The sequence below is a fragment of the Temnothorax nylanderi genome, unplaced genomic scaffold (genome assembly GCF_030848795.1).
Source record: "Temnothorax nylanderi isolate EJ_2023f unplaced genomic scaffold, tnyl_v1.0 TNYL_tig0011_pilon, whole genome shotgun sequence".
In the NCBI taxonomy this organism is placed as follows: Eukaryota; Metazoa; Arthropoda; class Insecta; order Hymenoptera; family Formicidae; genus Temnothorax; species Temnothorax nylanderi.
This window is the reverse complement of record NW_027249073.1, coordinates 192,637-206,604: the sequence shown is the minus strand read 5'-3', so window position 1 is coordinate 206,604 and position 13,968 is coordinate 192,637. Positions and strand designations below refer to the sequence as shown.

The 13,968-nt window shown below is 38.8% G+C and overlaps 1 protein-coding gene and 1 long non-coding RNA gene across 3 annotated transcripts in view; one reads left to right on the top strand and one right to left on the bottom strand.

The window, feature by feature from the left end:
• The window catches only part of Vn (membrane-bound neuregulin protein vein), a 326,537-nt gene that overhangs the window by 246,819 nt on the left and 65,750 nt on the right, over positions 1-13,968 (top strand). For both annotated transcript variants that reach the window (XR_011717187.1, XM_071697083.1), the window contains exon 4: positions 9,576-9,690. Coding sequence is in view for 1 of the 2 variants with exons in the window: in XM_071697083.1 (XP_071553184.1) it covers positions 9,576-9,690 (115 nt within the window). In the remaining variant the exon portion in view is untranslated. The remainder of the gene's footprint in view (positions 1-9,575; positions 9,691-13,968) is intronic.
• LOC139767631 (uncharacterized) overlaps positions 1-13,968 on the bottom strand; it is a 289,471-nt gene that overhangs the window by 241,843 nt on the left and 33,660 nt on the right. Inside the window, exons 3-4 of the long non-coding RNA XR_011717189.1 lie at positions 11,679-12,133; positions 11,124-11,170 (exon numbers count right to left, since the gene is read on the bottom strand). This is a non-coding gene — a long non-coding RNA (uncharacterized lncRNA). The remainder of the gene's footprint in view (positions 1-11,123; positions 11,171-11,678; positions 12,134-13,968) is intronic.

Genomic DNA, 13,968 nt, shown 5'->3' with positions numbered 1-13,968 from the left:
TTTTACCAACAATAATGAGCAATACTCGTTTATACATATATAGGTATGGAACGATGCAATGTTTTTAATATTTCTCAAATCGGATTGCAGGTGAGATTTTTGATGGCCCCATTCGAAGGTTTACTTAGTGTTTTACGATAGAGTTGTTTTTTCAAAGCTTGTTTATTCGTGTTTGCTCGTGAGATCCCGTCGTGGAGAACTCAAACATTTAACGCGGCAATGCTGCAATGGTCTCTCGCGCAATACGACACAACCCAAAAGTAATATTTTCAACTTTTTACTACTGCTTGAAAATAAAAACTAATTTTGAAGAAGTTTCGCAAAACTAATTTTCTTCCCCGCAGCTGACTGAGACTTCGATTTGTGCAAACGCTTTACATGATCTTTTACTAACTACGATTAAAGTTATTTAATAAACTTTGTTATTACATCGTATAAACTTGAAATTGCTATAAAGCATAATAATATAAAAATAATATTTAAAAAATAATATATTTATTATGTAAAAAATCATTCGATCATCGTTATATAGAGATATCTTTAGATCATTAGAAACATTCGTCATCGCCCGATAATTTGCGAATTACGTTATGAATTATAATGAAATTTTACAAACATATTTCTGGAAATAATCTGATTCTGCTGGGACACTGGTTATCCACACTTTTGCATATGTAAACAGTACCAATTTTTCCGTTTCCATTTTATATCGGAACGTATATGATATGAATGGCACGATATGTCAAGTTGGTATCATGTAGCTATTCGCGCGAAGTATCATGGGTTAAATATTAAAAGCCTGCTGCGCGCTACGAAGAACGGAACCTGAATGTCTGATCAGTCTCGGGCAGCACTACTGCGGCGCGAGTCCAGACGTCCCTGTTCGCTTGTATTCCTAGAAGATCGGATAAAAAATTCATACCAACCGACTGAGAATAGCCGTGGATGTATTAAAAATACCGAGCATTCTCCGTAATATTTCATCTTAACTATCGACCGGATTATCGATATCTAGAAAGAATATTGAGCAAAATTGTTAACATGTAAAAATGTTAATAATATTTGATAGAAAATAATTCTATAACAATCTGCGTGCTTCCGTAATAGTTATACGTCTCATTAATATATTTAAAATACTTCAGAATTAATATACTAATTTACATGAATACATTTATTGTCAATATTATTATCACCATCTTTTGTTAGTATTATTAATGAGACTACTATCACAAAAATCAATACTTAGGTAACTTTATACTCGTAAGTCGTATCGATTATCAATACTCATTGTCAGTAACGTCCAACATCGTAAAAATATCGATGATTTATAAAATTTAAACGTTACTATATTTGTCAAACACATACATTCTCTTACATTTGTAAATATAATCGGGTGAAAAATTCATATCAACTATTTTCAATTATGACGTGCGAAGCGAATAAATACGCGCTTCGATTGACGAATTACAATAGGGATTAATCACCAGCCGTCCGTGGAATTTTATTTAAAAAAAAAAAAGAGAACAAACTAGGAAGGAGAGCCGTAAAATCGGTCGATTAACTCGGTTCATGTATAAATGACCGACGGGATCACGTCGGATTAATGACGGCGGCGAACGTATGCGATTTTTACGAGAGTAAGGTCGAAATACCTGGGACTAAGGTACCGGCTAGAGAGCCGGAGACAATTCCTATCCTTCGATCGACAACGGCATCGAGGGGCCGACAGGGGCCAGGCAGATTAATGACCGCGATAGTTTTCGGCTGGCGGTAGAATCGCGTGACGAACGTCGACGTATGATCGATTGTCGGCCCGGGCGTCGATACGTCGGCGTCGGCTCGCGAAGGGGGATGAACGTGCATGGCCGGCAAGGAAAAAAGAGTATTAAGGGAAAAACGAGGAAATTTCGTCGGTCGACACACGCGCTCGCGCGCGGAACGCCAACACAGACTCTCTCCGTCGTCGTCCAGTTCATAGTCCTTCAATCTACCTCGCGATTTATCGTCCGCTTTTATTTTATCGCCGCGACGGGGAGGGGGAGGGGGTCGTAAGGGAGAAACGAAATCTCACAGGTTCGCCAAATGTTGCGCTATAGACAGATGATATACTGCTTTATTTCGGGTCGGATAAATAATGCTTTTTGAACATATTGAATATAAAACGGACTTTACTTGGCGTATCCTCGTCGTATCTCTTACGCAAGCGGCATTTAATAGCGAACGATATTTAACTCGACTGTTACTTTTGACTTAAAATGAAACATTTAAACGAAGATACTGGATTTAAATGAAGATGCATGTAACGGAACGATCAAAGTTAGTTAATATCACGCGGTCGCTTAGAATAAAGTGACGTAGTCGCAGTCGTTAAAAGTTTAATGATCCACTGGTAGATCCTGGATACATTACACACACCTGGGTACATTCACACATTATTGGATTTCATCAGTATACTGTGCGGAAGATTAAATACTGTCCAATAAATATATAAGATTAATGGCACCAATCCAAATTGATTTACGCGTTATTGCGAATTTTATATTTCGTTTAGTCGCAAACGCGTGTTGACTTTAATTTCGTGCTCGAGTATACTCGATAAATTGCAATTTTTCACCAGTCAAATTATATTCTACTGTTTCAACAAGGCAGCTTTAAAAGTGAAATATAAAATCGTGTTATCCGTATTTGTATTCGAATAGGGCGATGATAACTATCATTTTTGTCGACGGTTTTGAAAACCGAAATGAGTAATTAGTAACTAGGGTTCATCAGCGTTCTAGAATCGAGTACCCATTCTGAATCGACTCTTAATGATTGCCGAAATTTACGACGCTGCCGTACAATCCTATTTGAAATTACAATGCGCGCGTAATAATTACCTAACTGACAACCTGCACTAATAGCACCGCGAAATTTGCATTGCATCGAATACAAGCCTATGTTTGCAAGCGTTCGCCGTCTGTCCTAAAAACGTTACAAATTCTGTACATGCACAGTCGCGTATGCCTAAAGAGATGTAAAATGAGGAAAATTCAAGATAAATTTATTTCTTGATAAGAAGTTAGAATAAAAATGTTGTTTATTCTTAGAAATATACTAATTAATTAATTAAAAACGGACTAAAATGCTCTTATATTAATAAAAATAGTAATTTGATTGCTTTACAATTGAAAATGATGCGGAGCAATAAAGAATCGAAGCGATTTTTCGATGAATTATTTAAATAGGAATTATTTTATTGTGTGATCTTTGATGGAGACATCCTTTATACCTATATATTCTATCTTATTTCCTGTATACGAAGCTCACCGTTAGAAAGAGAGTAATGACGAATGCTTTTGTTAATTTTTCACCTTTTTGAATGCACGACGAGATTCACGGCGTAACGAACGAAAATTCGTGCCGTGCCATATCGCGTTTTTTTTCCGAAGCGCTTCCGAGACAATGCCGCGTTCTTGCGTGGAGCATTCCGCGTCCGGTGAATTCTGTTTCTTCATCGCATGGCCGCGATGAGAAGCGGTGTTTCGGTGATGAATAAGCAAACTCGTGCGCAGACATAAAACGCGCACGCGATTGTACGTTTAAGACTGAAGTCTCCGTTTGTTTCGTAACCGTTTTTTTCGTAGTCGAACGCACTTGCCGCTCTCTATTCAGGCATTCATGTTCTATTTCTCCCGCGTGTTCCGTTTCATAACTGATGTCTCTTTTAGACCGCGGCGTATATAATTCCGACGTCGAGGAGTTCTCACCGGATGTATGTACGAAGGACGTGTCCTCAAAAGCGGCTTCAGAAGGAATCTAGAACGCTTATGTTTCCGTTTACGCTTGTTTCGCTTCGACGTCGTCACGCGTATACAGGACTTTTAACGCCTTTTAGCGACGAACAAACATGTCGTGGTTTATTCTTTTCTTTCGCAACGCGGCTTCTCGTCGTCGTCGTCATACGTGGCGGCTTTTCCCATTTTCCCATCGCGCTTTCTTTGCGTTGCAACCAGATAGCTCGATCGACCTCGTTCCGAACGAGAACGACTCTTGAAATAAATTTACGCTTGAGTTTTCGATAAGTAAGCCATCTTTGTGATGCGTTGCAATTCTTAAACTATTTCATTCAATTTAATAGTTCTAATTCGATAAAAATTGAATTTATCGCGAAATGTCTGAAACGGTCGCTTTTGAAAGAGCCATGCTTTATTGCCGAAAACCCATTTCCTTTCTGGTCAATTCCTAAATCAACTTTTAAATTGACTTCTTTATCAACTTTTAAATCAACTATAGATCGGTAGTTAAAGACGAAATATTAAAAATTAGATCAACGCTTTAAGCCAATAAGCTAACATTAAGCTTGTACATTAATGATTTTGTGTGCAGAATTAATACATGACATGTAATAATTAATTGCATTCTCGACTTCATTAATTAGACAAATATTTGTTCGCATGCACCAGAGACGCGTACACATGTTTACAGGATCATATATTTAAATGCTGCAAAGCAAACTTGATAAACGCTTAAAATTTCAAATTAAAAGCTGCGTTAAAAAGTCTCAACTACAAAATAAATTACATTGTATAAACAAAGTGGTTATTGTTTTAACGATTATTGCCTTTTAGATTAATATTCGATAAGATCAATTTTGATTGTAAATTTGATTCATAAGTAAAATTTTAAAACAAAAAGAACAGGGTGGCTTTTAAAATTTATTTAAAATCCTCTAAGATATATAGCAGTTAATTAATAAATTTTGCAATATGAGCGCGTGGCTATCTGTCTATCTTTGGAACTGTGAGATTTTCTATGTCACGAGACAGATCCTCTCGATCATCTGCCGGCATGTAACTGGAAAAACCGATGGATGTAACAGCGATAATAGTGTCCAAACAATACGCCGTCCGCATGCATCAGGCGCACTCCGAATTGAAACCGTTTTCCGTGCTTTTGTTGGCGCAACCAGTGCGGCAGCAGTGACGATCCGGCGCGGCGTCTCGATGAAACATTTTCGCTCAGTCGAAAATTCACGAAAAACAGGAACTATCGAAATGACGAACTTGAAAGCATGTGGACATGCTCGCATCCCAGTCAATACGCAATAGCAATTTTTACGGGAATGTGTATCATCGTTGGACATTAAGAAAGATTTACCGAGTCTATCTAAACTTGAACAGTAAATGTTATCATGTGTTGTGTATAGAAAGATTATAATTGCAAATCTACACAATTGTATTTATTTTATTTAGAAATTAAGAACTACTATAGGCCGTAAAGTAAAAATCGATAGATTTCTAGGGACGAGAACCTATCTAAGACTATATTCTCGCGGAGAGAACGCACGGCGCATGAATACGAAATCCTGCGAGATCGAAAGAGATAGAAAGGGCCATGTCGCATTCGGTGAAACAGCGCAATTGCGAGGTTGATGAACCATCGTCGTCTATGTATAATAGCGTCAAGAAGTTTTATCGCTGGTGAATTTTCATTGAATTTCAAGCGGTGTCGAGCGAATTCAAATAGCTGCATGTTATCGCTTCGAATCGATACCCGCGGCAGTTTCGATCCCCCACGTCCCCGCTTTTTCCGCGGGATATAAATCTCTCCTCCCGCTTGTCGTTGTCGGTGTTCTTGTAAATCGCGTCTTTACAAACTAATTCCACGCGGTGTAACGGTCGCAACGAATTACAAAACAGCCCCCGTTGTCCACCATACAGATCGTGACGTTTTATTTCCGCGCTGTGCGCGAACTCGCGACAACCCGAGGCCCGTGTAAATACGCGATCATGTCGCGGGTGATGCACTATAGCCCGGATTCGCCACGATGACTAATGACGTTAGGAAATTGAACCGGCGCGGCGCCTCGATGCAGTCTCGAAAGAGAACGCGGAAGAGAAGAGCCGGCGGGAAAATACCGCCCGCCGAACTCAGTTGGCGATTCAATTTTCCGGCATCATTTATTTACACGCGGTTAGCTTCCATCGGCAGGCAGGCACACGTCGTAATCGAAAACAAATAAATAACAAAACATGCACGCAATTAATCGCAAGATACGTTGTCCATCTCGTTCTGTATCATCTCTTGCGGCGATCACCAAAATTTATAATCATATCATTATCCATTTTATTTTCTATCTTTTCTTACTTTTTAAATATAAATTGGCAACGTGAGTTTCGAAGAAAAGATGATTTTAAACTTTACTTTTCAAAGAAAGTTCTTCGAAAAGTTTAAAAATTTATTTCAAAAAGCGATTTTAATTAGAAGTTCAACAAACTCATATTCCCTAGATAAGGATTAACACGTTCAGTGCTGGTGACGGTGATGAATATACTACTATTACACGCGAACGCTTTACTGATATTGTACTCTAGTCTGTTACGAGGTGAAGATGCATTAGCGAAAACACCTGATACCCAATTGCTTGAACGTTAACAAGAAACAGTTACTGATTAATGCCAATACAATTTTATATACATGATCGATCAATTCCCAAATTATATAAATCCATTTTTACACTTGTTTATAAATGAGGATGTATAGGAACTTAAATAAGAAGTTGGAAATTTCTATCTTAAAAATTTATAATTTATACGAAAATATATTTGTATCACGGATAAAATTCGCTGCCTTTTCTAAAAGCTTATCTTCCACTAATACCGAAAACAGCGACAAAACTATCTTTTCATATTCGGAATTAGCGAGTGTCATTACAAGGAGAAGTCATAACGAGGTGCCAACCACATCACGAGGGGTTACATGCAACAGCATACTGGCCCGCATAAATGTATGTGAACACATTTACGGTGGCGCATCGGCGACGAGAAAATTGAAATTTTGCCTAGCGGAACGCTTTTCCGCGTGCACCATCTGGTTCGGGGTGCCGGTAAGAGCTTTCACTGCGAAATGTCTTCTGTTCGTTAACGAGTTAACGAGAAGAAACGCGAGCGAAAAAAGGCTGAGACTCGAACAGAAGCGCGAAGGGGAGGCGAAAAGCGTTAGTCCGATGCTTTCTGAAGCTTTCGGATGAAATTCCAGCTGCGAGCGTGATAATGCGGGATCGACCGAATGGAGGATTGTTAATCCGTAATAATGGGGCTCTCGAAAACTCGTCTGCTACCTTCTGCGCGCAACTGGACATTCTACGTCCAGTATTAACATTCACCTCTATCTCTTTCAATGATAATTTTAGTTTTGCCGCGCGATTTTTTATGCAATATATTCGCTTATCGGATAGTCGGAAGTTTTTTGCAATTAGCGAATATACCTTCTTGCATGCGTGTTTGAAGTTGTTCACGAACTTTCGCCGGACTGGATTTACGAAAATCAGAAAAGTAAGATCTCTTTTCGCGACGTCTCCGACGGATAAAGCCAAATCTATAAAATGGACTTTTTACCGAGGTCAATCGAGTTAACTGTAACGATGCGATAAGTGTAACGCCGCAACATTGTCTTCTTATGTTTAAATATTTCTCAAATTTCTTTCGAAGATATTTTTATTAATAGTCTGCTCTCCACCTGACAATAAATCTAGATCATAGATTTTTTTTATACAAAGGCTCTCTCTTTCGATTTAACGCGTCACGAAGCTGTATGATAGAGCAGTTCCGGGTATACGATCTTACGAGAGAGAGAAAGAGAGAGAGAGAGAGAGAGAGAGAGAGAGAGAGAGTCGAACCATTCTTCCAAGTAATAAAATTATCCTCCGCAAGCAGAGCAAGCGATACGATGGCAGCTATCGACGTGTCAGCGTCGTCTAGCGATCGTTGCCGACGTTGCGGTTTTGCGATAAAAGAAGGGAAAAGAAGGACAACCGCGATGGCCAAAGGCCGGGGAAACTTCGGAAAGTAAGTGACGTTGTAAGATCTTCATAAACCAGCCTTTCCGCAAACCGCTGCATTTGCATGCCAAAGATTAATTCGGCGAGAAGGCGATGGTCATGAAAATGCACGACGACATCTCGAGCCGTTCGTGAATATCATATACGAATATCGTTTTCTCGTGCGAGGGATAAAATTCCGCCGCGCGGTTTTTACTCGCGTGAGTGAGTAGAACGCCTGGTGAAAGTGCCGACGAAAGCAACAACTCGGCGTAGAACGGCGAGAAGGAGAAGGGAGATATCGATTGTGTCGACAGCTTGCACTTCCGAAGCAGATGCAATTCTTTTATTCCGCGTTCACACGTCGCTATGGATAAACTCGATACGTACCAGATAACAGATTTCACTGCGCGGATGTTTCCAATATCTGTCGCTAAAATTCACGGCGCATTCTACCCATTTTATTTGAACGCCCAATTTATATAAGTGTGTATTTAGACGCAATTTCTTTTTCCCGCCCAACTTTGCCATTTATTTTATCACCGCTTCAAACTATTTCATCCAATAAAAAACGGTAACACATATTAAATTAATAAAGTAACAAAATGTCTTTCTCCATTAATGTATTCAAGCGCCGATTCTAATAAATAATCGCTAATTCGTAACTATGTAATGATTTAAAAAAACTAGAAGCAGTGTTTCTATGTTCACAGCATAAGAGATTTTTCATCGCTTATGCAATTTAAAATTATAATTTTTTTTTAAATATTAGTATGCTCACCAATGTATCATGTCATAAGAATAAATACAGTAATTTGTAAACACAGAATAAAAATGATAGTTGGAAAAATCTAATCCATCCTAATTATGACAACATTGATAACGTAGTAATTCAAACGTTGGTAATAGTAAAGGTAATGTAAACGACCGTATTAGTTAAAATATGAACGGTAATGGATAAATCTCATTATGTGATACACCGGCATTATTTTGCGTAATCAACACGCGTCCAGCAATTTTGCAGAGTTTTACGCAATTACAAGAAATAACACCGTATTGTGCGTCGCCCACCAAAAATGCATCACGTTACACTGCAGTAAATGCAGTTTAACGATATTTTAATTAATGTTTGTTGTAATTAAATTAATAATTAAATCGGTGCGCGAGCGGGGACCGCGTCTGTACGCGACGCGGACGTGAAAATCTTCGAACATTAAAATTGTACACGGGATACATAACGGTCCACGGTATAGTTAATTACGCGTGGCAATGATGCGTATTCCGGTTTCATTAAATGCGCTATCGCATTTAATCCGCGTGTTTTTCCTTTCCATTTTGCCGCGGCGCGGGCGTATATTTCATTTTATCACGCTAATGCACATTTACGGGATGCCGGCATAGCAGCCATACGATCACGAAAGCTTCGACCGGGAAAACGATTTTCTTCCTCGCACGTTCATACGCGCGCGACACGCTGGTAACTTCCGAAATTTTTACGCCAGATAAACGATGTAAAATGCAATAGTTCGCCCGCTTGCCAGTTTCGGTCTTCTAGACGACCGAGGTCGAAAAGAACTTTATTACATTTTGCTTATCGCAATTCATGTATCTTTTCCATGTGTAACTTTTATGATATTGGATTTCTTAAATATTCCCCCAGACTTTTTATTAATAATAATCACAAAAAATACTTGTGGCCTTTTAGGCACGTCCCTTTCATGATGAGAATGTTTGAGAATGAACGTGTAATAATAATATATCTCTTTGATTACAGCAACAGCGGCGTCGGCGTGGCCGCGGCAGGAGCAGCCCTGTCCAATAGCAGGAGATTTTTGCATGAACGGTGGTACCTGCCTATTTTTCGAGACTGTCGGTGAACCAGCATGCAAGTAAGTAAAATATCATTCTCACGAATTACAATTTCCATAGAATCTTAGTTTTCACATCATACTGGCTTCTTATAAAAAATATGAAATATAAATGAAATTTTTGACCATTATAATTCTATTTAAAAATTGAAACAATATGCCATTTACCTCTTTTAAAATTATCACGCCAGATAAAACTGATTTCTTCAAAATGAATAAGTAATGCATTACATTACAACAATAAAACATCAATCATGAAAATAACCTATATATATTTAAAATAATAAAATTCGGATTAAATATATTTTTTAGAGAAAAACAGAAAATGAAACTGGAAAAATGCACATTGCGAACCTGTATGCTTACAGATATAAAATGGTATAAATAGCGGGATAAAGTCTTTTATATAGCATTAAAATTGAGCAATAGATTAAATCCTGCTAAAATGCACATCCAAAATCCATCAATACGAATAAAACGTGTTAACATGCGTTTTATGAATTTACCACAGATTTATCTCACTGGATTTAACTCATTTTATCATGATCGCAGCAATTGAACGCTTACAACGCCAAGTAGCCAATAACCACGTTACGGCTAATAATTGCACCTATGTAATAATACTTTATTTCTGTTTATTCGCGCCAAGGATTATAACAGAACTAATCTAAAACTACGTATACCTCGTATATTCCTTAACTTGTAAGCGATCGGAAATCGTCTTTTACACTTTTTCTTTTTCTCTAATTTATCGAAACTATAAGTTCTTGTAATTATTGACAAATTGGAAGCGTTGCAGCATCAATTCGAGGATCATATCGAGTACAATTGTCCGATGCTGGGAATGAAAAAGAAATAGAGAAATAGATGGATCAAATTGTGATACTAAATCGATCGTTTGACATTTATGTATTTATTATGTTCAATAAAATTATCGAGACACACCGGAAATAAAGAAATATTGATTGAGAATAAAAAGGAAATTGCAAATCTAATTTCAAAAATGGTAACGGATGTCGAAATCAATTTTTAATTTTATTAGATAATATATTAAATAAAATTGTATATATATATTCTTATATTTAACTAAAAAGATATTTAATATCGAATAATTAGTGAGACGAGACGAGACGAGACGAGACGAGACTTTATCAAATCTCATCAAGTCTCTGTTTTATTTTTTTCTATAATATAACTGCAGGTTATTACAGAATAAATAATATATTCAATAAAGATTCATATGCACTAATTATCATTTTAAATAAAATTTTTGATAAAATGTTTAATAATTGTTAAAAAAAAAAGACTGTTCGTGATCCTCTGATATCTCATTTCTCGTACATACATTTTATTCATGTCGTAATAACTTACATTTGCAATATACTGTAATAACCTACATTTATAATATAATTTTTACAAATTCATTGCCTCGGCAAAATAAAAAAGTAACTCACCAGCCGATGCGCAACAGCGGAGTTGTAAGTCGTAACTCTGCGTTGACCTGTAACATAAAAACATATTTACATTAAAGCAGCGTTCAATATAATCCATACTCGAAGTAAATAATTATCGCGCCCGTTAAATTTTAAAACGTTTATACTTTAACGGATATTTGATTTTAAAATACTAAATGTAAGAAACAATCACAGCCACCGCAAGCGGCTGCATATTTCCGTATCAACTCGCTCGAATAATTAATCCGCGATTGTGCGCAAGTAATATAAAGCCCCTTGCACAATAGGCGATAGCGATAGCGATAGCGACAGCGACAAAGTTGCCGACAAAGGTATAGCTTTGTCGGCAACCTTGTCGCTGTCGCTATCGCTATCGCTATCGCCTATTGTGCAAGGGGCTTTACGAGTAAGAGAGGGACGCGACGTTCGCGACGTAATCTTTTCTCGCATATGCCGGAAATCGAACTCCGGCCGAAATTACGCCGGAGTTAAACCTCGAAAGTGGCGGAATCCGCCACAGGACAGCAAAACAATAAACAAATAACGATTACTCACCCCACGGTCGCTCCGCCGTCGCCCGATGCCTCCCAGGCCTCCCCTCCGGTGTCGCATGTCCATCGGCGCAATCACTCACTCGTTCACTTGACTCGTTCACGCGTGAAAATATCGTCACTTATGATCGCGCGACACTTTCGACACTTTGCACGGCACTCCCGGTATTAATCTCGCGACGCGGTTCATACTTAGGTACACGGCGACGGAATAATTACGTCGGAGAAGCTACGAACGAAGCTACACGATCCGCTCGACGTCCGTCCGGCAGCCGGCTCCGGCTCCGGCCCGTCGCCGTCGGCCCATGATGCCCCGCGCCCCGCAGGTAGATGCCAACATGGCGGAAAGAATTTCGCAAGTCGCACGGCCAACTTCACTCGCCAGGAGCAACCGTCGGCGTCGCGAGGACGCTACACTTGCTGCGTCGGCGTCGTGAGGCGATTTTGGTTAACTGCAACCTGCAACACAATTAAATCGTCGATTATGAACACTGTCTCTATCCCCCACGATCGCCCCACGAAATATCGAAACACGATTAAATAGTTTAAACGTACGACGTTAATAGAGACTGTAATCGCTAATTAAACACAGCGCGGCGTCACTCGATTTAGGGTCCGCTACTCCGCTCGTATCCTTTCATCCGTGTTCCGAAAACAACACTAACGACAGCAAATTCCGAAGCCGCGCGCGACACGACGCGAGACGCGAGTCAAATTGACGATATACGTTAATAAAAGCGAGACCGATCAGCCGAAAGAATGTAATCGAACGCGGTATGCCTCGGGATCCGTATAAATTCCGCGAAGCACATGTATTAAATGAACATTCGATATATCACAGTTTACCGTAATCTGAACCGCCGATTCGTGTGTTGCTCCGCGCTTACTCCGTGCTGCGATCCAAGACCATAGATTTAGAAAGAGATAGACCGAGCGTAAAGGCCATTGCACGTAACAAAGTTTTAGTCATAATCGTAAGGCCGTAAGAAAATAGAGCAATCACAGTCGATTATTCTCCTCGCGCTTGAAGAATAATCGAGTGTGATTGGTCTATTTTCTTACGGCCTTACGATTAAAACTAAAACTTTGTTACGTGCAATGGCCTTAAGCCTGCGGGCTGCGGGGGCAACGGGGGTACTGATAGGCGCGGTATAAGAAGTTGCGTATGATTCGACTATTTCCGTAGGTACGGTTCGAATACTCTGGGAAAAATTTTTACCGATTTGGACCCACAGTTAAGCACTTTAACATTTTGGTTAGTGCTCCTTAAGTGAAAATTATTTTTGCGTAACTAAATATCGACAGAACTAATTGAGAGAATTGACTAGTATAACTTAAAAATCTTTGAAATAGATAGAATAGCTAATTACGATTTTTAGTTACGCGGTGTTATTTCTAGTCCAAATACGTAAAATTAGGGTTATGATATCCAAATAATTTGATTACTATAATCGTGGGCCCCAAATTTTTCCCAGAGTATGTTCGGCGTTTGAGCCGTAGCCGTAGCCGTAGCCGTAGCCGTAGCGATAATAAAGTTGGTTAACAATTGTGCTTTTTCCGACATTCGGTGCGCCTAGAAAGGCGATTTTTAGATACTTCTGGGCTTCGGGGCGTATCGATATAGGACTCTCGTTTGCAGAGCGAATTCTCGTGAATCGTTTGCCGAAACGTCGATATTGTTTGAAAAATATCGCTGTAAATACTGTGAACTCGCGCGAATCACGTATCTTTCGATCGTAAATAGTATCTCGTGTTTAAGAAATTGAAACGATTTTGAGAAATTTCACATGCATGTCAAGTAAATCTCCGAAATTATGTTCCTTCTTTAATTTTCCTTTTGTTATTTCCAGAACACTACATTACCATTTTTTTTTCTCGTATCGGCATCACTACGAATAATGTCAGGTCGGTGAATAATGACATTTTGGATAAAAAAAGATTATCTTTTTTAATTGACAATTCAGACTCTTATTAAAATTTAATTTTAACATTATTTCTAAAATACGATTTATTATTTAATATCGAATAATGTAAAGTCGGTGAATAATGATATTTTGGAGTAGATCATCTTCTAATTGACAATTCAGACCGTTATTAAAATTAGATTTTAACATTATTTATGTAAAAAGAGGAACGGAGAGTGCAACCGACGAGAAAAACGTTTTGCTCACGCTGACATCTCTACTGGAATACACACGAGAAATCGAGCTTACGTTTCTTGTTACTCCCCTTTGTCGGCGGCCGCCGACGAGTTAGCGGTCAGCGGGGTTGAACGAAGTTTCAAGAAATGTTTG